Source organism: Rhynchophorus ferrugineus, unplaced genomic scaffold, assembly GCF_030347505.1.
Source record: "Rhynchophorus ferrugineus isolate W39M unplaced genomic scaffold, kcgeb_rfMv2 rfM4, whole genome shotgun sequence".
In the NCBI taxonomy this organism is placed as follows: Eukaryota; Metazoa; Arthropoda; class Insecta; order Coleoptera; family Curculionidae; genus Rhynchophorus; species Rhynchophorus ferrugineus.
In genome coordinates, this window is record NW_027472583.1 from 17217883 (window position 1) to 17245322 (window position 27440).

The 27440-nt window shown below is 29.9% G+C and overlaps 1 protein-coding gene across 2 annotated transcripts in view; it reads left to right on the forward strand.

The window, feature by feature from the left end:
* Positions 1–27440, forward strand: part of LOC143195519 (uncharacterized) — a 52663-nt gene that overhangs the window by 8433 nt on the left and 16790 nt on the right. For both annotated transcript variants that reach the window (XM_076402753.1, XM_076402755.1), the window contains exons 2-5: positions 6481–6572; positions 11221–11481; positions 12248–12404; positions 15961–16292. In XM_076402753.1, coding sequence (XP_076258868.1) covers positions 6521–6572; positions 11221–11481; positions 12248–12404; positions 15961–16292 — 802 coding nt within the window. In that variant the 5' untranslated portion in view covers positions 6481–6520. The remainder of the gene's footprint in view (positions 1–6480; positions 6573–11220; positions 11482–12247; positions 12405–15960; positions 16293–27440) is intronic.

Below are 27440 nucleotides of genomic sequence, written 5' to 3' on the forward strand. Positions count from 1 at the left end.
TCAAACCATTTATAGAAACAGATTTCCAGTTTGGATTTCGAAATCACAACTCGATAATCGACCAAGTGCAACAACGGTTAACAGCGGTAACAGCAGTTGTAGAAAAAGCATTCGAAGGAAAGAAATGCTGCGCTTCAATAGTCGTGGACGTCTCACAAGCTTATGACCGGGTATGGAATTTGGGACCAATATACAAAATGAGCAAATTGCTACCGAGTTACTGACGACTGCTGGAAAGAAAATTTACAGTTCCATAGGGACCACTCCTACATCTGCTCTATACTGCTGATATCCCAACAACAAACGAAACAATACTTGGAACATTTGCCGACAACACAGTTATCGTGGCAAAAGATCGAATCTTAATACATCCAAATCCATTAAATTCAAGTCCATTTAATTTTGCGTTGTGGCAAAATTACAAAAACCTAATTATATCACTTCACGGATGCCTGGTTTCTAAGACAAATATCTCGGAAATCAATGGTAGGTTAAACTGGAAAGATCATGTTAGATGAAAAGCAGAGTAGAATAGACTCAAAGTCTAAACTCACTGGTTAGCCGGAAGACTAAAAACCAAACCAAACCAACTAATAATCCAACGTACCCAAAACAGTGTTCTACGATTAATTGCCAATGCTTATCGTTACGTAACCAACTAAGAGCTGCACGATGACCTCCAAATCAAATGGATACACAAAGTGACCCAAGATTTTGACTTAAAACATGAAATAAGGTTGCTAAATCACAACAACGTGGAAGCAATACAGCTACTGGATAACACGCAGGAAATCAGAAGATTGAAAGGAACCAAACCACACCAAATTATAGTGTTTTTTTACCAACTTTAACTTAAGCTCAATAGTTTTATTTTAATTTGGGAAATATATACTAATGTATTAATCCCGCACTCGCCTTGCTTGTCTATTAATGCAATTACAACAGAATAATAGTAATAAATTAATTTGTATATTAAGATTGTACTAAGCATATCTAATGTATATTGATAATATGTAATATGTATAATAACGGCATATTGAAAAAATGATCAGAATGCATGCAAGCACCTAATAAATTTTCATTATAAACAATAATGATTAATATTTTTAAAAATATATCTTATATTAGTTTAATTGGTTATATAGATCTCCATAATTATCAACTATTTATCATTCTAAACTATAATTAATGGACTGCAAATAACAGAATAAGATTCCCGAAATACGTCATTTCCAATAAATAATTCTAACCTCAATTTACATCACTGATTTACGTTTACGGCTGCCAACGAATTCGATTAATCTATAACTGAACATAATAAATGAAAACTAATTAATTTTTCAATTCCACTTTGATAGAAGAAAACTTATCTCGTTCCGACAAAAACTCTTTTTATGTTACTGATACAAATTGAAACGCAATCTTTACATCAACAGATAATTTGTTTTTTGATTGTTTTCTAAATAGAAAAAAAAAACTATTTTTAATTCTTCCTCGGAATCGAATCGATATTTGTTTTTTCTAATCAAACGTAGCACGGATTGAATTGGCACTTACACGATATTATTATATAAGCAAATCCAGTGATCAATATTATTAAATATGATAACAATTAATATGACATCTTATATTAATATTAATATATTAATATAGAATTCCGCTGTCGTTGATTACGTATGTGCCCGTCCAATAAAAGAGCCGTCTCACGTCATAGATGATTTTTTCTTCTAATTGTATCCTAGTCAGGGGTGTGCAACTCCAATGGTAAGTAGTGGGGCAATGTTTCGCTTAGTTCAATCATTGGCGGCGCTGACAACGTTAATTTGATTGGTTAGTTTAAAATAGTTGTGTAGAAACCTGTAAGAAAAATACTTTGCTTTGATTGGTCTGCCATTTAGCCTGTTTACTATATATATATATATATATATATATATATATATATATATATATATATATATATATATATATATATATATATATATATGTATATATATACCCACCTCTAGTTGGTTATTCCACTCTCATCACCCTGTCTTGATAATTGTCAATATTGAATCATAATTCCACATCCGTAAAGCTTCATTCAATGATTGTCCCTTTCTAAGCCACTATTCAAGTTAATAACTAAGCTGTTAATTCCCAATCACACACTAGTTGACAATTCCACTATTTGTTAATTTCAGGCCATCCGAACTTTTCACATATTCAAACAGTTCTTGCTTGAATATCTCTCTCGATCTGCATGTCTATTGCAGTAATTATTTACCACATCCCATAATAATTCGATTTATTTGAATATGCAGTGATAAAGAAGAAAATGTTACAGTCTGTATCCATATTGTTCAGCCATTTGATGTACCGAGTATTTTTTTTCAATAAGATTTCGTTTATATTTACCAAGTGACAATTTGCAATACTTCATTATTTAACATGGTATCTAAAAAACTTAATTTGTGTTATACAAGTCATTTTTTAATCACAACCTTTGCCAGTGTAATTATTGTTGACAACGATTGTTGCAATTGTCCTTAACAATAGCTAACGGTTCATCCTAATTCTCTAACAGCTGATTTTCTAACCAGAGCAAAACTTATGGTTCATTTTTTCCATGGTAGTCGCTCTTGGACTTGGAGGAAAATAGTAATTCTGAGAAGAGAATAAAACCATTTTTGTTTCTAACATGAATAACAATATATTTGCAATGAATTATTGAAAAAATATGTATAATTAATAAAATCTAAATCAAATGTTATTCTAAATTCGATTTAGAATTCTTACATCGAATTATTTCCACACATTTCAAAACTATACAAGAAATATTTAGATATACTCAAAAGGTCTATCAAGTAGTTCCACCGCAAGTGTTTCTGAAAGTATTGAGTTTGAAGCTTAAGTTACCTATAAACAGTTTACCAAGAACACCAATTAGCTAAAAATGATGAATTGACAAAAGCTGCATTTAAGCTAAGTATTTAAGATTAACGGTTGTTACATAAACATAAAGACTGCTTGGCGATATATCTTTTCCATATTTTTCGATGCAGAATTGAATTCATTTCATGATGTCAAAACATTCCAGTTATAAAATATTGAACAAGTTAGAAAGTCTAGGCTAAAGAGCTAAAGGGCTAAGGAATTTTGCTCATCTACAGACAATACAAAACAAAATTGCTGGGGTAGCGAATCTACCAATTTTGCGTAAATCTAAACAAATTGAGAATATGAATATAATAAAAAAAATCATTTTGTGGTCGAAAATTTTGTATTTATTTATTATAAATTGTACGCTATATATATTAACTTTAGAAAGGAAGGAACAATTTTTTTTGTTTCAGACCTTCACACCATGGCAACGCTGCGTTTTCCGTTTTAGAGTCCCCGTTTAATACCTTTTTTTATTTCTCCCAATATCAAGTGTACATTGAAATAAATAAATATGCGAAACACATTCAAAATTTCAGCAAATGCAGAAAGAAATGAATTATTCATAAAACAGTAGTGAAGATATAATAGTAAAATTACTCCATAATTTTGCACAAATGCAAGCTCGTTATTATTTCAATTCAGACAATTAGAGAGTAATTCATACAATCTTCTTTTTGCGAATATTAGAATATTTTAGCAGTTTCAAATAATGCCTGAAAATAATTCTATTAAACATATGTGTTGTAAAATGATGAATTTTATTTCACGTTTTTTACCCTATTGTAACAGGTGGACCACCAGTTCAGAAATATGAATATATAACGTGCCACAAAATGTATGTAAGATTGAAATTAAATAGAAAACGATTGTTTTTTTGAAATAGCAGTGTTTTTGAATTATAAAATATATAGGATAGGGTTATGCATACAACAGTGCATCAGTTATATATAGCCTATATAGATATGTATAACCTGATGGCAGGCGGCATGATCTTGTTGAAACCATGTGGGCTCTCCGAGCTTCGAAAATGATTATATCAAAGATTAGTGAGGACTTGGAATGATTTTGATTGAAAAGTTTACTTGCATATTTCAAAAATCATATTGTTCAAAGCTAAAAAACTCTGTTGTTGTTGTTCTCTGGTGTTTTAACTATTTATTATCTTGTCCACTATGATAACATATTTTAAAACAAAATTATAATTGTGCACTATCAAAATTAAATAACATTTATTTAAATTTTGTAGAAAATGTTCTTTGTTGGTATAATCAGGCATATGAAACTAAAAAATATAATTTAATACAATAACAAATGTAAAGCAAAATTAAAATTATCTTTAAGAAAGAAATAATGAATGTCTTCTCCAAGAAATTAATTCTACAATTAACAGGATTTAAAACGTGTCCTTTGCAGAATTAGAATGTCGGAACAAAATAGAAACCTAAAAAATAATGCGGTGCTTCAAAATTAACAATATCATTTATTAAAATGCTTTAATTCTTAGTGAACTAAAGCAGGTGGTTAATTACGTCGGATTTCTCGGAAAAACTGCCATGATAATTCTTTTTTAAGCAGATACTGGAACAAACATAATGGAAAATTTAACAATCTACTTTTTAAAATAAATACACCCTTTTATCTTGCTACAATAATACTTAATACTTAATAAACCTTTATTCAATTATAAGTCCATAGATATTCTAAGCTTACTAAATGCCTAGTAATTAACCATTAAGTGATCGTTTTTAAGTGCCTCTAGCAAAGTTTAAATTATCTTGTCCTGAATGTTGTCGTTGTAAATAGAAGTAGAAATATTAAGGTTTTTTATTATGAGATATATGCAAACGTTTTCTTTTAAATTGAAAGTGTATCTATTTCAGTAACAAACTAATTGAATACTTTATTCAAATTATTGCTCATCGAAAGCGAACATATTTTTCCATTAGGTTGTTCTCTGAAATGAAGTATTACTTGTCTGGTGAGGTTATTATACATCTATCAAAACAAATAGTAATGAAAAAATGAGATCAGGTTTGGCATATAAGTAGAATAGGATAGTATTTTTTAACTAATAATTAATACATTTTTTAGTTGGAGAACCATTTTTTTCGGGTGCAATATTTTACACTTTAATTAGTGTCGTTCGATTATGAGTTATGTATCCTAGCATATCAAATTTATAATTTCGTCATATCAATCAGTCTGCTAAATCTTATGGTAAAATATATTATATATCTATTAAATAATAAGTACTTTAATATATTAATATGGTAAGTATATTATATAATGAAGTAAAATATTTTACGATTTAATTGAAATATGTGTCGTATATATATATATGATTTTTCTACATTTACTTCTTTTTTACTTCATTTTGGCGTCGAAATAAGAAAGTTATAAATCGATTTCATAAAGCAATATTTTCGATTATATCGGTTATTCAAATGTGTCGATTATGTTCAACATTATTCTTAATACATTGTATCTAATCCATTAAATAAAAAAAATGTCTGTCGATTATTACGATTCATTAAATTGAAGCCGTCTTTTGTGTTAACAGCGAAAACTTATGCATATGTTCAATACAATATACGCTTTAATGCATTACAATACATTAAAAAATATCCAATCACCTTCCTATAAATCAACATTTTTGTAGCAAGCATTTCCTTGACAGAAATACAAATGACAGAGTATAACAAACTTAAAAAAATATTTTTATATATTCAACCATATATATTGTCCTTGATATAACCTAATTTCTAGCAAGAATTTAGTCATGTTAGTATATATTGCAGTTAGTTTATAGTTCGTCTAAATGAAACAAACACTAATTTAAAAACATTTTAAAGCCCTGATAAATATTAAGGTGTTTAGCAATTAATGTAATAGGATATATGTCTATATGATATTTTAATATTTGAACACTGTGATTTTTTATTTTTATTTTGTATATAATCTAGAGACCTCATTTTTGTCGATTATTGCAAGTTAATGGAAATTAAATTTAATTAAATACCACTTAAAATGGTTATGATATGGTGAGTATTCAGATAATTTTTAAATTTTTTCCTTTACTCTCTTATGAAGGAAAGATGATTAACTTAATAAATTGTGGTGAAAATTCGACCAGAGGACGATCAATAGTTAATTTAGATACATTTAAATGAAGCACTGAATACAAAATGTTTTTATAGAAGTAAAATAGGGATGAAATGGTTTCACCACACGGGAATGTTCTTAAATATCATCTAGTAAAACTAATGCAAATATTTAAATAGAACTGTTTTCCCCGCCAGCTCTATTTATGAAGCATTGTACTACCACTCATGGTCTGACCGAGCACTCTACTTCTTACAAGATGAACCTCAAAAACCTATAATTTATCATCGTCGGACCTCTAATGATGGACTCTTTAAGTTCTATTTATAACAAATAGTGTATTTTAATTCAATACACTGTACCAATTTCTCTGAAAATAATTTCGAATTTCCAAAAAAAATTAACATTTTTTTCCTACTGAAAATATAAACCTAAAAACTTTTTTCTTTTCAGATACGACTTGAAAAAACTAATACATTAAAATCACCCGAAAATGCCCGTCATAGATAAAGCGGTATCGACAGAGGACCTCTGCGCAGACGAAAGTAAGTTTTTCCATTATTTTCCCAAATTTCTTAAACATTAGAGACACTAACGGTCCCTCCCTTGACGAAACAGGGTTTTGTTATCTAGGCACGCTTTCAATTACCTGAGGCTAAATTAATTTACTGCCCTAAAGTTCCCTTAGTTATAGTCAAGGTAGAGTTAATTTAGTTTGACCTAAATGTATTTCGCTAATGGCGTCTTTACAACGAATTACATTGAAACTGTTGTAACGGAATTATGACGGAGATAATGGAAACTGAGATAAGTTCAGTGGATTAATTAAAATTTTGCATAGCAAATATTTAAATTGTAAAGTATGTGGTGACGAGAACACCCAGTCACAGAAAGTTTCCATATTTAAAAAAATACCTAAGTATATTTGGTTGAATAATTATATGATTCAGCCAAACGTAGCAAAAATCATTATTTTATTTAGGCTTTGAATAAGTTCTCGCTAATTTATTTTCTGAACAAATAATGTTGGCAGAAATGCGTGTATATAATTTAACTCAGTAGTGATCTATCTAATACAGGGTTATTTAAAGTGCTTGTGGATTTTTGCCAGCTGTTGTACATTTTATTCATCAGCATCTGTTTAATCCGTCGTTTATCTGTTCAGTCCTTGATGCCAAATCACCATGACAAGTTACAAGATAGAGCAGCACGTCCAAATGACTTTTTAAGACCCCCATTTATATTGGTGTTTAGACGATGCACATTTTCAAACACTTATTTTGTCTATCTTTCTAAATGACTTCCAGACTTGGTCACTGTTACAACCTCATATTTGGGGCTTGACATCTTTCCAATTTAATGCCTAAGGGAAATTCTACATGATCTCCGAGGTCATGTCTAACATGAAAGTGAAATCATTCTTTTGAGATGCGACAATCAGTACATAATTGAATATCAAATTCGGAAACACGGATTACAATGGTTTGAACATGTCTGTCGAATGAATAGTGAATGAATTCTTCACAGAGTTCTGGGCCAAATCGACCCTTTGGAAGGAAGAAGAAGCAACCCGTTCTGAAAAGACATGGAACAAAATCATAAAAAAACGACCTGAAAATGGGAGAATAACATTTCCCCGAGGTTAGAACTGCTGCAGTCGACCGGTAACTGCAGTAAGATTTAATTAAAAATTCAAAAGAAATTTATTGAGTACTACGGCACCAAGAGCAGCGGATTGAATGAGAAGTACTTACTCACCCAAAGGACTTGAAGACTCATCTATTTTAACTCCTTAACTTGTAACATCGCTGCAGAAACCCCTGGAACAATTTCTAGAATATCGAGAAAAGTAATCTAAATAAATCTCAAGCAAATCGCACAGAGAAAAAATGCGAGAAAAGAAATAATCTTGTTTCAATTAACCATACAAATGAAACATAGTAATGGATGTATCTAAAACTTTGACCAGTGTCTAGTGATTCATAATGCTTATCATGAATAAACCTAATTTCTCATAACATATCTCTTAGCACTTACGTACTTAGTATATTGTATTGTAAATATGTCCAGTATAAAACCTTAATGTTTTCAAAATATCCTCATTGGTCTGTACAGTTTTACATACATTCGAAACAAATATATCTGTCTATTCAATTTGACATATCTCCAAGATATAATTAGAGAGAATTTTGTAATAACAAAATATTATTGTTTAAAATCTATACTTAAGCCTATTTGGTCATATCGAATCTAACTATGGGAAACCGCTAGCAAGTCTAATATATCCATCATACAACGGTTCCAAAATAAAGTGTAATTAAGTAATAATAAAGAGCGATATTCCTCTAGAACCAATAACGAGGGTAAATCAACGTGTTTGTGTGAAGTACTTCGAAAAAGTGTTAGTGCATCCCAATGTATGCACCCCCCTAATCAGCTATATATGCAAAGTGACAGTGAATTGCATAGACTAAAACGTCCAACACCACCCAATCTGATTTTTGGACATATATAGACTTTGGAATATGCTAATTAATTAAAATAGTATTTTATTCAGGAGATCACTTTTTGAAGTGATTCTCTACATGCCATGTATATATAATATAAACATAACAAATACTTATTACCCTCTGGGTAGTTCCACCGTTAAGAGTAATAAAAAAAAGAACAAAAAAGATTTATTTTGTAGAAATTCGTTTTTTTTTTCTGGTGAATAATAAATTACACAGAATAAGGATATGTGTGGAATAAAATAACAGGAAAATGTCATTACAAATTTATTCCCGTGATTTCAAACCAATTTTCCTTTATTGAAATATCGAAACGAATTTTTAACTTTTAAATTTATTTATTTATTTATTTAAAATATTTTTCAATTTTTAACGTTTGGTATTCTGATATTTCTGATATTCCGAATAAAGTCCGTAAAAAACTGTGAAAATATTTCTATCTAAAATATAATTTGAAGATCGAAAAAAAATACAAAAATTAATTCATATTTCTAATAATAATAGATCCCCGTTGCCGGTTTGGTGGCGCAGTGGTAAAGGCTGTCGCCTTCCTACTGTTGCGATAGCCGCGGGTTCGAATCCTGCTGAAGCGTGTTCGTAAATTTGTTTGTGATTGTTTAAAATTTGTGAATCTTCTAGGCAAGAGCGTAAAATCCGACAAGGAAAATCATCTCAGTCACGCCAGTAACCAGGCTGTTTAAGACCGGAGGTCTTCTGGGATGATTTCTAAAGTTGGTCACTCGCCAGTCGGCAGGCTTTAATGCTGAGGACCGTGGTTCGGAGCCCACGTTAAACTGTAGGTCTAGTCCAGATAAACCCATAGTTGGTAAAAGGAGACATTAAAATATATTTTAAAAAAATTGACCCCCGTTCACATGAAAAACGCTTATCGAGCATTTTGAAAACATCTTACATGTTTATTATGTCGCAAATATTAACATAAATGCAAATTTATATTACATAAAATTAAAAAGCATAACATTTAATTCTATTAAAATTTTTGTAATATACTGATTCGATCAAAAAGTAAATGCATCCAAATACATAAAATCCTGACGAACGCTATAAAAATTTGCGATGTTTCATTATATTACCTAATTAATATTTTACGATTTCTACGAAGAATCACAATAAAATTTTCTTTTATTTTCAACTAATGAAGATTTCAGGGAAATTACCCAAACAATAAAAAATAGAAAAGGTCTTTTCCCATGTTATTTTATAGCTTCTTTATCTTGGCGTACCATTTTATCTTCTTCAATGTACTGATTGTTTTTTTTTATTTAATAGGTCTCCCTATATATATGACCCTAATTTCGTTGTTCTAATGACTTTATCTACGTCCCAAAAGAGTTTCGCCTTTTTATAAGTTTTCTGATATAGTTTTTCTTTCTAAATGAAATAACGTAAAATAAATAAAATAATTCTTTTAATCTGGGACTTATTCGTTAGTAAATGTATTTCTTAAAAAAGCACTAACACACACACACACACACAAATATTGCAGGTAATATAAATGATTAAAATGAGTGCTACCAAGAATATTAACAATTATAAAATAGCTCAATAGAATTTCAATGTCTCACTCTTTCTTCAATGTACTGATTATTTTTTTTTTATTTAATAGGTCTCCATGACCCTAATTTCGTTGTTCTAATGACTTTATCTACGTCCCAAAAGAGTTTCGCCTTTTTATAAGTTTTCTGATAGAGTTTTTCTTTCTAAATGAAATAACGTAAAATAAATAAAATAAGTAAAACAAATAAAATAATCTTTTAATCTGGGACTTATTTTAACCAACTAAACAAAAAATTTCATTCGAATAAATGTTTGGTTCATGAAATAATCTTTTTATTATTTTTTCCTTTTAATAACATAAGTCTTCTTATAAGCAACAAAAGTACTACCCATATTCATTTAATTTATCCATCAGTAGCTCATTATGTATAAATAACCAATTTTTAATTAAATTGAAGACGAAGACGGTGATAAATATATATGCTGTGAATAGAAGGATGTTTATATCGATGACTCGAATATATAAGAGGTAATAGTGACATGTAGTTGCGCTGGATAGATGACGCTTAAAATTAAGTTTATTAAGTTATTATCATCAAGTTTATTAAAACCTTATTTTGGAAGATTTGAATCAAAGTAATACTTAATTTCCTTGCATGATCCTGTTTCCCAAAACTTTTGTTATAAATGATTTTTGAGTTGAATTTTAATGCTTTCATTCTCCTAATTATCTTATCATCAAATCTTTATTTGCAAGCATAATTCTATAGTATCAAGTTATTTACATTGATGTTTCTGATCTTTCTCTATTATTATACCTTAATATAAGAAATTTTTTTTCATCGTACTAGATATGATAACTGGATAATAGCGAGAACTGATAACTAAGATAATAAACTACAAATTTAAACTAAGCGAAAACATCAGATATCTATTGAATCTGGTACGTTGGAAGCATAATGTAAAAAAAACGAAGATGCGCTTTGGGAGAGAATGCTTTGGGAAAAACTGACTCTTCTATCACCTCATACTTATGTACTCTTGTGTCATTTTTTGAATGAAAATCGATGATAATTCGAAAAATTATTATACCCCAAAATTATTAAGTTTTTTTAAATATAAATGTTATATTTATTTTTAAAATTAACTAATTGATTTGTTTCAGTACCATCAGCTATAGGAGTACTAAAATTAGACGCTATTCTAAATACTCTGGTTGACAACAAAGTCGAGTCCATCAAGCATGAAAATGGAAAGAAAAGTCTACAAGGAAGTCCGAAGAGCCTGCTGAATAAATTCAAATGCCACCCGTCACCAAAAACAACAGTTAAAATAGAAAGTGAAAAGAAAAAGGACTCAAAACGTAAAGAGAAGAAAGACAAAGGGCATAAAATTGTATCAGAAAGCAAACAGTTCAAACGACAGGGTAAATTTGTTTTTAGATTATAATAATTTCTTAATCTTAACTTACCGGTAACTTCGCTATAACTTTACATATAGTGTACAAATAATAATAAAGTGCTGAGTGAATTCATATTAAAGAACATGTTATCTTCATGCTATTATCTTCATTCGGCTTTATATCTTCAATCATTTTATAAAATCAATTACATTTTTATGTTATTCCAACTATTAGTTTAAAAATTATGGAAATTTTTTTGAGTATATAGATTAAAAAAATAAAAATTGAATTAGCAATTCGTAAAATATAGGTTTTTTTGGATTTATATTAAATTGAGATGTTATACGATGTATTAGAAACGTATATTGATTAATGTTCTACTTTCAAATGTCTATGTATATTTTAAATAATTATAATGTAGTACTTTATTGTAGACCTAAAATTAATCTGAAGTAAAAAGTAACTATTCCATTTGCTGAAATTACTTCTCCAACATCTAATCTTAACCAGATGGACTCAAGTTATTTCCCAAAGACCCTATAAACTTGTTGCTATAAACCTTTTACATGCTGTAAATCCGTGTGCTATAAAACAAATATATTGGAATAGAATAATAGGTTAAAAGCACTAAAACTCTCTATATCATCAAACTACTAGACTTTTCATAAGATTTTTATCATACAGCGTATATATAAAATATACTTAATATGTAAAATTTGTTGTATAATATTACACCGTAACATATTGTTATTATTAACTTATATTATTATCATATTTTAATTTTTTCTAGTACTAAGGCAAGAAACATCTTCACCTGATAGTCAAATTCTTCAAGCCGAAACCAGCAGCAGATATGCAGGAAATAGTTACAGTTATAGAAACAGTATATGTTTAGAATCTGGATGCCAGTCTCATACGTGTTATTGTAATAGAGATCATATTCCTGTGTAAGTATGCCAAATCCCAAATTTATTATTTGTCAAAATTTGAAGCATCGTTTAGCTAAAATATATTTAATATAAATTAATTCAAAACAATTAATATTTTATATAAACTAAACAATACCATTTAAAAAACTATAACTATTTTTTTATTCGCAAATATAACAGACAAATCAACATTAACAAGCATTATCAATGGAGTCATATGTAACAGATGTGTCAGTAATTCTTTACGATTTTTTTGTTCAATAAAGAAAATACGTTTTTTACTGTGCTTAGTTAAAATACATTTATTACATTTTGCCCATCTCTCAGGCAATTTATGCATGCTATTCCAAAAGATTACTTTCTCCTTTGAGCCAAACGATTCATCAAGCAATTTTTTTTCTCTACGGATCTAATGTCTAATTCAAGTTTGTTACACCCAACCAGGTCAAACGGCTTCAAGTTTTCCAAAATAAGCTCCTCCGGAGAATATTAAACGCTCCATGGTTGTCAGAAATAATCAAATTCATAGGGAAACTGACACTCCAGAAATCAAGCACTTCATATCTCAATCATTCCACAAACAACAACTTAGCTCAAGTTCTTCTGAAAACGCGCTTGTTCGCGAGCTTGTCGACATGCTGGGAGCTTAGCACCGCGTCACCGCTAAGCTGTTCCCCCTTTTCCAGGCTGAAACGACCTCATCCATCGCTACAATCATAACTTTTGCCCCCATACAACAGTACCCAGTTGTGTGTTAACTCAGGTTCGCGAATCAATAGAATCGCCGGGCCCTCGTTCCCAATAACGGCTGCCCGATCAGCGGGTGCCATATCCCCTAATTTAATACAGTAGCAGTAGCGACCCACAGGGGTCAACTGTGAGGCGGTTTCGGTTTAGTGTATTGGTAAGCCCAGAGGCAGTCCCATATAACCCGGTCCAACTTGTCACTCCAGGGCAAGTCTCCGCGACCAGGTATGCGTCATGCATTCCACCGCCTGGTTTTTAGGCCAGAACAAAAAAAAACAATTTTTTAATTTCTTCAAAATCGGCAAGTTCAAAAGTGGTAGTGAAAAAGGTGGAAATCGCATGGAACCAGGTCTCGGGGTTGTGCAATAAAACTATCTTGCCAAATGATTTCAACACTTATTTTAATCATCAATGTAGGGTTCAAATTCATTCATCATTTGCTATTCCTAGCGATTCGAATATAATCAGTACAATATTACGCAATATCTAAACAAATCCATTCCTATAATTCCTGAGGTGTGATACCAATCCCTTTAATTCCAAATATTTATATAGTTAGCTTTTTCAAGCTTTCCAAAGTTAATTTCCAAAGTTTTCTAGGTTTCTAGATTTTATCATGAATCCTAGTAGATCTTTAAACATTTAATTTCAATTGTATCTTAATTATTGTGCTTTAATTGTTCATTGTTGCGAAGTTTCGTGTTCTTTTTAAATGATGATGTCATAGTATATAATTGATATGGCTTTTTAATACACGTGTTCTATTGCATCACACTTGTATATATATTCAGCTGTGCTACATGTCAACGATAGTGCAGCCATTTATAGTGTCTGTGACACTGACCTTCAGGATTGAAATAACTCGAGAACCTTTTAACCCAATTTTTTTCTTGATTTTCAAATTGATATTTCAAAATGTTCCTGAATGCAAATAAACAATCCAGCATTGTTTCCAGATAGTCCTTTAAATATCACTTTCATCTTAATTACTCAGATTTAAAAATATATACCCTATTTCCTTCTAGGACATTCCGATATTATATATTCTGATACATCCCTAAATATATATGTTATTGATACAAGTTTCATATTATCTGGCGTTGTTAGGAAAGTAGAGTTTGAATTACATTCGGGTCGATATAATTTTAAAATGTAAAATTAAGTCGCACACATTTCCGTATCATATGTCTTTCCTATTAAATTGATCTCTAAGAACATACTTAGATTATGATTTCCTGCATGTTGTCCAGACGCTATATTGCTTTCAGGTTGCTGCAATTTAGCAATTTTATTTCATGATTTAAAGCGAAATCTTGGATCACTTCGTGTATTCATTTGATACCGATGTCAACAGCTCTTTGTTCGTTACGTAGCGATAAGGATTGCTAATTAATCGTAGAATTTTGTTTTGGGTGCGTTGGATAGTAATCCAACTAGTAAGTTGGTTTAATGTTTTAATGCAACCCCATATTTGTACCCCATATGTTCAAGTTGGCTTTATTATTAACTGATAAACCAATCTCAAGAGTATCTTCGGGCTACTCAATACAGTTGCTTGACTTCCAAGCTGAGTCCAATCTGCTCTGCATTTTGTCCAACATAATGTTTCCAATTAGACCTACCATCGAGATATATTCTGAAACGTTTAGCTGATTCTGTTTGAGGAATCGCGTATCCGTCAAGTGATATAATTAAGTTTTTGTCAATTCGCCACAACGCAAAATTAACGTGGATATATTTGGAGCTATTAAACTGAATTTTCTATTCTCTAGTTCATTTGTAGATCTCAGTGACCGCTACTTGTACTATTTCTTTTGATGTTGGTATATCAGTAGTATAGATTAGATATAGGAGTGGTCCCAAGACTACCTTGTGGAACTCCATCCGAAATAGATTTAAATATTGAGAATGTGAGAGTCTTCATGCGAAAATGTTTTTTTGAAAAGATATGATTCCAGTAGTCGACAGTAATTCCGTGGTAATAATTTGCTCATTTTGTATATTAGTCCTAAATACCATACCCGGCCAAATAGCTTGTGAGGCATCCAGGAATATCGCAGGGCAGTATTTCTTTTCTTCGAATGCTTTTTCAAAAACCGCTGATACTCTGTGCACTTGCTCGATTGTCGAGTTGTGATTTCGAAATCAACAGTGAAAATTTGGTAGTTGTATAAATGGTTTAATACGTTTTAACAGCAGTTTCTCAAACAATTTTGATATCGCAGGTAGCAGCGAAATAGGCCTGTAAGCATCATTATTTAGCAACTTTTAGACATTCCAGAACATGTTCAAACAAGCATTGAATATATATGTCAACATGATTATTGCTTCTCGTGGCAACTATAATAACAATAACCCAGGTGAAATATCAGCAAATCCAGGAGCCTTTTTAGGATTGAGGTTGTTATCAATTTCTCTGGCAACTTCAATTGTAGAAATCAGATTTACAGCTACATCGGGCTAATAAACAGGATTTATATCTGTCGTAGATTCTATATCATTACGTTAACTAAACGTTTTACGAATAATCCAGTTTTTTTATCGTTGCGTCGAGCCCATTTATTTTGATCGTTTTTAATAGGCGGTACTCCAATAACTGGTCTTTTAAATCTGCGAATTGTTTTCCATAGCAAATAATTTTTGTCTGGTTCCTTGCTTAATTAACTTACATATTTTGCGAAATAACTCTGTTTATATTCTTTAACATTCTAAGTCTATTAAATTACATTAAACATTGTTTTGTCTAAAACATTTTCCGTTTTCTGCCATACTCTTGTAGCTTTTTGTCTTTCTTTTAAAAATGCAAATAATGCGGAAATATTTTTAGTGGCATGCAAGTGAATGATGACTACATATCCATTAAAATGGACGGTTATGGGGATATCGAAACCGACGCCATCATTGCCCAGGAGGAATTGAGGAGAGCGCGAAAAAAGCGTCGGAGACGTCGCAAGCGTCGACTGAAGAAACGTCTGGCTCTCAATCCCCACCTGGTTGATACGCTCGGCAGGGACAATGAAAGTTTCAAGGTCCTGAACGACGACGAATTACCTCCCAGGGCCAAGTGGACGATTGTCGCCACTGCCTGTTTACTGTTGTTCATGTGCCTGATGCTGGTGGGCATCACCTTGAGGATGGCTCCCATCATTGACGAAATAGGTATGAAACTATTTTATATTTTTATTCGTAGTTAAAATTAACTAAAAATCTCTAAAATTTCTAATATAACACCAGCTCTAAATAAAATCGAACTAGTTTAATGCATGATAATATTATATTTCATGGTGTTGAATCGGAATATAACAAAAAATTGTTTTTATTTACAAATTACAATCCAATATTCATGATAATATATGAAAAATATAACATTATAATAAACAAATATTATATAATCTTAATAATTTAAGAAGTTGAAAACAATAAACGCTATAATTGTCGTTCGTTTTATATATTATTTGTCTTTTTCTTAATTGGTGTTTCACTGTGAATCAACCAAGTCGAAAATCATTCTTGCTAACAATTATCCATTTTAACATAAGAACGTTCAATATATATGGTGAAACTTCTCAACATATTCATCTGATAGTAAGTATAAGCGACTACCAAAAATTAATATTGAGGGACGTCGCATTTCAGACCTTTATTACAAGAAAAATGTCGTTGAACAGTTTCGAATTAATCTTTTTTTAAGAACACCAGGCTTCTATAAAACCAACTGTGAAAACTTGCGTTTTTCACGAGCTTCGTATTTGTGGCTCTATAAAAAAATTCCTATATATTCCTATATAAATATAAATATAATATACTATATAAATATTCCGAAAAATTTCATCATAAGAAATCCCAAGGTCTAAATTATAAGCACGTTCCGAATAAGATAAAAAAATTAATCACATATATATAACAGAAAGATAGATACTAGAAATATATATTTTTGGGTTATTCAGGAAACAAATTTTGATTAGTAAAGAAGTCACTAAAACTAGAAAAAAAAACGTGGAAACTCCTTTTTTTTAGCAAAATTTTAGACAATTGGGAAAAATGCTCAACTTTCTAAACTTTAAAAAACAGTCAAATAATGCAATAATCTATTTTCCAGGGGATGTAGAAGGACATATATAGAATATTTCAATTTTCTTTAGATAAAAAGTCCAAACAAATTAATTTAATTATTCGAATGATTCATTATTGTTTTAAATTGCAACTATAAGAAGTTAAATATACCTGAGTTAAGTATATATAGCGTATTTTTATTATTATTTAATTAATACGTTACTAGTCGTTTCCGTCTAACCTACAATTTGTCTTTATGATAACTTAAATCTAGGTATATAACTAGGATGACCCACCGGCCCTATCTCAGTCTTTGGTGAAATAATATTTATACATGCCAATGTTGTATTTTTTAATATATGCAACCTCACTACACAACACTACACAAGTTCAGATGGTTTGATTCTTTTGAGTATGTGTCCTGTTCTGGTGATATCCAAAAGCTGCAATATTTCAATATTCTCATGATAATGGAGTCTTTCCTCATGCCTCCTTGCAATGCTCTTGAATTCTTGACCGACTGTGGGTATCTGAAGGTCTCGATGTAGGTAATCGGTCCTATAGTATTTAGGTGCATCCACAATACCTCTCAGGACTTTGTTGTGAAAAATTTGTATTTTAGTTATGTTACTCTTTGCAGAATATTTCCATAATTGAACTCCGTTTGTCCATATAGGTTTCAGTATTTGCTTATATAATAGCAATTTATTATGTACTGATAATTGTAATTTTCTTCCAATTAGCCAGTACATTTTCCTACGTTTTAATTCCAGTTCTTTCTTTCCTTCTTTATATGTTCGTTCCTTCCAGCGAAGTTTTGCATCAAGATTCATTCCAAGATATTTAGCGTTGTTGCTATATGGAATGATAGTAGTATTTAATGTTATTGGTGCGTATACGGTCTGTTTATAGGTGAGTGTACAGATTTAGTTTCAGTAATTCTTATTGTCCAAGCTTGCGTCCAATTATTTAAATTGTCAATTGGCTGTTGTAATTTTCATGGTGCTTCTTCACTATTATCTTCGACAGCTAAAATCGCAGTATCATCAGCAAATGTAGCCATCGTAATATTCTCCATTTGTGGTATATAACAAGTGTAGAGTAGATAAAGCATTGGTCTCAGTACATATCCTTGTGGTACACCTGCTTTAGCTTCTATTATTGTAGAGTAAGCTTCTTCTTGTTTGATTCTAAACATTCTGGTTGTAATGTACGATTATAATAGTTCGGTGTGTTATTTTGGTAGCATTTTCTGTAGTTTATGAACAAAAGACCTTATTCAAATGCCAAAGTTTATCGAAGGCTTGTACTACATTTAATAATATAGCTGAGCATACTTTTCTACTTTCGTATGCTTTTTCAATAAAATCTGTTATTATGTGAACCTGGTCAATTTTTGAATGATTGTTAATAAACCCAAACTGGTGTGTTGGTATTACGACATTTTTCTCTATGAATATAGGGTATAAAGGAATTATTTAGCTCTCACATCAAGCAATAAGGCCAGCTCAGATAAATTCCTGTTTGTAAAAATAATATTTTAAAATATAACAAAAAAATTAACTTCCCAAATAAACTGGTCATCAGTAAAATAGTTCAAATTTTGAAAAATATATACCCCTATCATCACACCTTTGTTAAATACAATAATAATTTTATTTATCATTAATCAGGAATATTTTAAGATTTATTCAGTGAAGCTTCAATTAAAATAGTTTTGATATTCAAAAGGCTTGAAAAAACATCGAGACTTTTAGGAAATCTTTGTTAAACACCTTTGTTAAATACAATAATAATTTTATTTATCATTAATCAGGAATATTTTAAGATTTATTCAGTGAAGCTTCAATTAAAATAGTTTTGATATTCAAAAGGCTTGAAAAAACTTCGGGACTCTTAGGAAATTAAAAAAGTCAATAAAAAAAACTTATTAGTTGATAGGATGTCATAAATGCACTCAAAATTAATTTACCATTTATCAATCAAAATGTTTTTCTTTTTAACTTATTGCATTAATAAATAATCTAGAAAAATAGAGTTCCAAATTGCTGCTATATTAATATACAATATATTGTTATTTACATTCATTCTACAAACCAAACATAAAACCATATATATCCTACATAAATCTATGTAAGTATAAATTTATTACATTATTTCAATTTTCTTTGGATAAAAGGTACAAAATAATGAATTTGATGATTCATTATTGTTTTGAGTTTCTAAGTATATACGAAATTAAGTATATCTAAGTTAAGCATATAACATATAGAGTATAAAGGAAGTTCCTCTTTCTTGGTTACGCGGGATAACCCTCCTGTTGCTGCTATAGTCCAATGGTCCTAAATTTATGTTTGTATTTGTTTATAAGTGTGATTGTCTAAATTGGCAAAAGTGTAATCCGATCTGAGCCAGTCACGCCAGTAATCAGTCTAGGTAAAACCGGATGTCGCTAGGGTTGGTCACTCGCCAGTTGATGGGCCTAATTGCCGTGGATCATGGTTTCGATCCCAATAAACTCTAGTTTATAAAAATGAGATCCTACGATATAGCAATAAAAGAGACTTCCAAAATTAACTCATCTTCAGGAAAAAGTGACTTTTGAAAAAAAAATAGACCCCATCATGGTTCATAGCTATGATATATGTTATATGGTATGAGTTTCATGAGATTTAGCTTGACATGAAATGGTAGCAGAAAACTTTTTACTCTGCACTAAAGTTTCTTCAAATACATTTTTGGTATAAATACATGAAAATGTTTTTTTCATTTCTTAAAATCACATCAAACTAATTTGGTACAAATGGATATTATATAAAAATATGAAAATAATGTAAAAGCAATACACAAAAGTTTTTGAATAAGATTGAAAAATAACTCCGACCCTAAATAATAGCAAAAAAATTTAGCAAAATATATATCATATATATTTTAAGGAGGATTTCATCATAGACCTGCGTAATCGTAAATCTACATATAACAATAAATAACAATTTGCTCTATTATCAAATTAAAGATTCTATATGTGGAATAGTTTATTAAACCTTAATAAACATTCTCCATATTCTCATAACCAAATATTATGGGTTATGCGTCGGAATAAAATTTTCATAATGTTTATTCTGCTAACCAAATATTAACACCATTTATTAACACCGGGGAAAAGTTCGAATCTTGACCGATTGTGGGTATCTGAAGGTCTTGATGTAGGTAATCGGTCCTATAGTATTTAGGTGCATCCACAATACCTCTCAGGACTTTGTTCTGAAAAATTTGTATTTTATTTATGTTATTGTATGTATTGTATAATTGAACTCCGTATGTCCATATAGGTTTCAGTATTTGCGTATATAACAGCAATTTATTATGTTCTGATAATTATAATTTTCTTCCAATTAGCCAGTACATTTTCCTATGTTTTAATTCCAATACACAAAAGTTTTTGAATAAGATTGAAAAATAACTCTGACCCTAAATAATAGCAACAAAAATTAGCAAAATATATATTATATATATATATATTTTAAGGAGGATTTCATCATAGACCTGCGTAATCGTAGATCTACATATAACAATAAATAACAATTTGCCCTATTATCAAATTAAAGATTCTAAATGTGTAATAGTCTATTAAACCTTAATAAACATTCTCCATATTCTCATAACCAAATATTATGGGTTATGCCTCGGAATAAAATTTTCATAAAGTTTATTCTGCTAACCAAATATTTCCATTTATTAACACCGGGGAAAAGTTCGAATCGTTCTAACAAACCACGAGACCTCAAATATTGATCGGCCCCAAAAACGTTGCTAGCCTCAAAATGCAAAAATTGTTATGGCCCAGGATTTATCTCCTATTATATTTTCTTTTTCTAATTCAATCCAGGATGCTGGTAACGCGAGTAAGTGTTTTCCACTTCCAAGAACAGCAGCGGTTAGAATCCTGCTATGGCCTCAAGTTATTCTAATATTTTATAAGAAAAAAAACGTGCGTAAAATTAATACGAAATAATAATTGTAATCATACTGAGAGTCAGGCTAAATAAGACTGAATGTTAAACTGACATTTTGTAGAATTTATAGATATTTGTCAATAGCCTAGACAAGTATCAACACAAATCGAGCTTTATAGATTAATTCGGCCATGTTCTAACCCATCAGACTAAATTCTGTCTCTATTTAACTAGGGTACGATGAGAGATGGCAGTATTCGATGTCATCTATGACGTGCATTGACTGTTTTATTGGAAGGACTAAAGCTGGGTCACTCGCTAATCAATAATAAGTTTTTGAGATTCGGAGCTTAGGTTAAACCGTGGTTAGGTCGCTAAAAAATCTAAGAAGTTGGTCATTTAATGTTTAATTTACCATAACTTAATATTAACGTACATTACCGACCATAGGTGGAGAAACGAAATGAAATTTGTTTAAAGTTTCTTTGCTTAGATTCCTTTGCAAACCAATATCCGCATATAGATTAATATGATAATAGGAGATGAAACGTTTCAAAAATAATATTAATTCTACCAAAAAAACGACTAATAAATGGAGAAACTAAAAATTAAAATTTAAAAATAATTTAATATCTTAACTTTTAGTTTTGAATATTTTATTGTTCTCGTTATCTAGGCATTGCTTTACGAATTTGCTTATTAAATTTGATACCGAATCTGTGAAAATGCGTTAAATAAGTCATATTTGCTCGAAAATTTATTAGCAATATTTTGTCAAGCGAATTGTTCAATTAGATATAAATTGCCCTTTATGATAATAATATGAGTATAAAGATTCTCTGTCGTATGAAATAATTTTTACTTTGACTGTAAGTTTCAATGGTTCAATCTTATATTAACATGTATAGAGATAAGTAAGATATCTTCAACATAGAATTCCAATGTGCACCTTAAGATATAAAAGTGTTTAAAACCACGCATAGTAATTTCAATATTCTCAATAGCCAAGAAACTCCACTCATAGATAAAAAACATTACCATTTATTACCATAACCAGCGCCATTATGCTGTTATGATCCGTTGATCATAAGGGACATGAAAATTATAAAATCATCATATATATTGTGATATGATTATAATTTAATATAATGTATAATTTCTATAGAAAACAATTTTCAGAAGAAAAACCTTTTTATTAGAATATTTAAATAACCAGATAATTTCAGTCGAGCTCAACACTTATTATGCCTATTCTAACTACTGGATCATAAAAGGCATACATTTTCAGAAAATGTTCCAAAATAACATAGTGTATTTACTATTTCTTAAAAATGTTTTCTCTATTAAAAGATATAAATAAAGTATATAGACATATGTAAACCTAAGGAACCAAACCACCAAAATCAAAACTGGTGTTTGATCGCTCAATGCGTTAATACGTCAAATAACTACTTAGAAGTGATTTACATCTAAGAGACAATGTAAATTAAATCCTTAACTGATATGCTATAGCATGTTTGCAGTCTCCTTGTGAAGGTAGAAGCAATCAAGATGTTGATGCACTGATTTAAATGATTCATCCACTCAAAATCGACTATTAAAAATCACTGTATATAACTTTGCATGGATCTTGTGTTTCTGGTTTAGATTTTACTATTAACAGATTTCCATGGGATTTTAGATGAACATATTTTACAATATCATCCCATATACTGGATCATATATATTCATATAATATCTGTTCTGTGTTATTATAGAGTAAATAATGACAATATTTATTATAACACATAATTTATTTTACTGCAATTCTTCTCAACAAAAGCCTTTGTTTGAGGCAAAAATCTCATAAAACGTCAAAAATGAACGTAATTCGCCAAAACAAATTGCATCAGTATACAGAGAAGAGCCAAAATTCACTATGATTGGGGTTATACTTATTATGGCAACAATTATCATTGAAACAACCAACGCTATATCAACGAAGATCATTAACATTTTGTAAAAAATTGCATACGTGAATGAAACATCTATAGAGCATTTACCTGATATGCTTTTCCATACATAACTGAGTATTTAATCATTCAATACTATTAATTGTGTAAACTCTGATCGTCATTGCCCTTACTTATCATTGAATTGATTATTTACTGACTTTTTTTCTCGTGAATCTTGAAAAAAAATTTACTAGAACACGTTTAACAAATATATTTTTTGGTTTTGTTTTGTTCTCACAGAAACATGACTTTTATTCCTTTGTTTTCTGGGTAATTTTACAGACGTTATACTGAGCTTTCTAAACATAAAGTAAAAACAAATATTTTTATTGAAAATCCCAGAATGTGTAGAAACACAATAACAGATTTATTGCTGCCGATACGTATTTCCAGCGCTAACTTCAAATAAAATTAAAGCTAAATAAATTAACGGTCTTTTCATTGGCAAATTCACAGTTTTTGGATGTTTGATTGTTTTATAATTTTATAATAAATAAATATTTAGTATATAAGGTTTTGACAAAATATGATTATAATAAATTAATTAGATACATCAATTAAATAATCATAAGTTATTTTATGTAGATAATTTTTATATAATAGGTTCAATTTACACCATTTTGTATGTCCGGTAAACCAATATAACAATAAATTATTTATTCAAGTTTCCACGATATACCTATTAATTAGCCGTTATTTTCGTAAAGCTATACATCTCAGAAAGTCGGAAATAAAAACCGATAACCCTTCGTTTTTATCGCGATAATGTGTCTTCTCTCCTCTTGCCTAATACGCCTAATTTTGTTCCATCAGATATTCTAGGCGAAGAAATCGACATTAAATAAAAAAAAAACATTCCAAAATGTCATAATTAAATACTAAATAGAATAATATAATTATTACATGAGACATTATCTAGTTGTGATTTCTCGCTTTAATGATCTGGATGCGATTTAATAGCATTTAATTTTAAAGGTAAAAAGTTATTTGAACTCACTTGTTGCCAACCGTAATAGACCGTGTTGCCACAAAGCAACACGGTCTATTAGAAAACATACTAACCCGTCTCACTCGCTTACCATTCAGATAGTCAAAAAATCAGATGGCCGGATAATCTGCCCCGTGTTATATAACATTTATGTATAACGACCATGAAAAATATACTCAAAATAGTGCATACATGTCATCAAAGAAGTAGAAGTTCTGTATTAAATACTGATACAATAAAAAAGAAAGAAATGTTAGACAGTTTGTGACCAAATCTATCGCGAAGATAATTACCATCTGAAGAATATGAAGGCTGCAACAAATAATTATTATAATCATTGGCACATAAACAGCTCCTGATCTATTTTATACTGCGATTTATTTGACTTTTATCTATAATCCTAGAGTAATCAACACTCACTTTACTTAAAAATGTCGTAAGAGTTAAAAGTCGTTGTCTTGACGGAAAAATTAAGAGTACCACGTAAGTATCTCGAAGTGTAACGTTAAATAGTGTTGCACTAACATTAACTCAACTCAAGTAATATAAGAAAGAAAATTTAATCAAATAATAAAAATAGTTAATTTCATTTTGAATTTGATGTAACATTCCTGTAGATTTTAAATAATAATCTCCATTCCAGGGTAACATACTATAACTTCGCAACTACTGTATCTATTACTAAATAATATTCAAAAAATAAAGACACAGTATGAGATCTCCCATATATAAAGTTGTAACTAAGTTTTGATCGTCTTAATCACCAGAGGACGCTAATTATATATATGTTAATATTATATATATGGTCTGTTCAAAATTATTTTGTATATACACCATTTAAATTTGTGACATCTCATATTCAGTCACATCTTTGCCAGTTTTTTCTTTACCACAGTTTTGATGAAATCTGTCACACACTTCCTAGTTGGATCTTCTATGTCAGTATAAAGCAAACCATGAAACACATAATCAAACTGCTGTTTTACAAAACTTCGATATTTGTATTTAGGTTTGTGTATCATAAATTAATTAGCTGAAAAACCATTTGGTCACCGATCTTATATATATTAAAAACTACAGTTAATTATACAGCCGCAATAGTTTATAGGTTAGATTTATAACCTCTTATCACTATTGCTTTCAAGAATTTTGCATACATCTGGAAACCGGACCACTTTAACAGGCTCATTCTTTTACGTGTTCGAACTAATCAGACAGCATTTTGTATCTTTTTGACTATAATATAAGAAGGAATAAAATAAGAAGGAAAATATTATTTGATTCTTAAACGAATTTACAAATTGCTGCAGACAATACATTAAACATCTTGATGACGTATTTATAAAAAACTTTGAATAGACTATATATATATATATATATATATATATATACATATATATATATATATATATATATATATATATATATATATATGTTAAGTATATAAAAAGTTATAACTATATAAAAAATATGTTTTATGGTTGGTGAAGTATAGTAAGGACATAGTTACGATTGCACCTATATTATATCTCAATGCTTTATGACATTATTAATGTCATTTAGACAGTTACTGATGCCAAATTCCTTAGAAAAAAGAATAATAAGCAACAATGTTGTCAAAAATATCTATTATAAATATTTTGATGTGCCGCAAGGTCAAACAATTTATATTGATCTACGATTGTTTTGAGCGATGTTCAGTACGATGGACCTTTTTCTATTTTGTCTCGGCCTCGAATTGACAGGTCAAAGAGAAACAGTTAAACAAAAAACGGCGAATATTCGGAAATGTTTACTTCGCTATTAATCGTTATAAATAATCGTGCGGTACGTATCCAGCTGGAGAAAGTAATGATCTTACGTAAATTTAATGCTGGACGATCTTTGATCTAAAAATATTTATTCAGTGGCGTACCAAAACATAATGAGAGAAATAAAAATGCATTACTGTGAATTCGTTTATAACAAGATAAAATAAACTATTTACACCCATACCTCGCATTACGGCCTATATACGTTCCACGAACACGAAACTAAAAAATAAGGAAACAATGATTCTAATACAAATTCAATGGGATTAGTTCCAAATTTGTTAAATATGTAACATGATTTATCATTCAAAATGTATTTTATCTTCTTAAATCATTAAAATTATTTTCATTTTCAAATTATGCAAATTAAATCTATTTTCAAATCATCCTCGGCTTGCTTGGAATGTGACATGTTCAGCAGATTCGTCGGTATCTCAATTCCTCAAATTTTCAAAAATACTTAAAGCTTTTTCCTGAAAAGTCATTTGGTTCAATGGCATTCTCCGATTGTTATTGTCCTCATCCATATAATCAATTGTTTTTCCATTTTTCCATAATTCAATTTCTTTGGCGTATTAATCTCGAGACATTTAAAAGTGCAGCAGATTCCAAATACGTTTTAATGTCATCTTTTTTATCGCGAATTGTTTTGAACCATGAGCAACAAATTAGGTTTGTTTTGTTCATTATCAATAAATATCACCCAATTTCATTTTATGTGTATGTCACAAAATTATATTATTATTTTTGTATTGTTTAGGCTTGACAGCGACTTAGTTTGAAGTCTATGAGTTGGTAGTAGTTAAAATAATATTGTAAATAGTAAAAAAATAAAATTGTGTGCATGTAGTAGAACATAAAATATGTGTATTAGATAGGTTAAATAAGTTTTTTGTTTATTTTCATTTAGTTATTACAACAATTATTATGTACATATTTTGTTTTAAAACTGTTTTTTTTGTGTTAAAAATCCGAGTTTGATTATTTTTTTACTTCTTAATGAATTCCTCATTTATTTTTTAAAGTCGGTTCAATTTTGTTATTAATTTTTTTTATTTACTCATTAAATTACGAAATTATTTTAATAAGTATTAAAATAGATAGCCCAAGTAAAAATAGAGTCCGTGCGAGGAAAAATAAGAATAAAGAAACAATGATTGGAAATAAGGAACGTTTCAGGACTTGGGGTCCGACTGGACCGACTTGGAGTCAAACTAGAACAAAAAAGCTGCAGTTATTTCTACGATTTATATATGCTATAGTTTGTCCTTACAATGCAAACTGAATGGCTTCTGTTCAGTAATAACCTTAAACACCAATATCTAATTATTTCAGATAAAAAATATGCGAAAGCATTGTACATGAGGTTTTCCCTCGATTTCACCCCTTCCCCCCATCAGATCCTAACTTGGTTCCAATGGAAGCCTCGGAAGTGCACTATTTCGAATAAAAAAGAATTGTGAAAATCGGTCCATAATTGACGGAGAAATCGGCGAACATACATT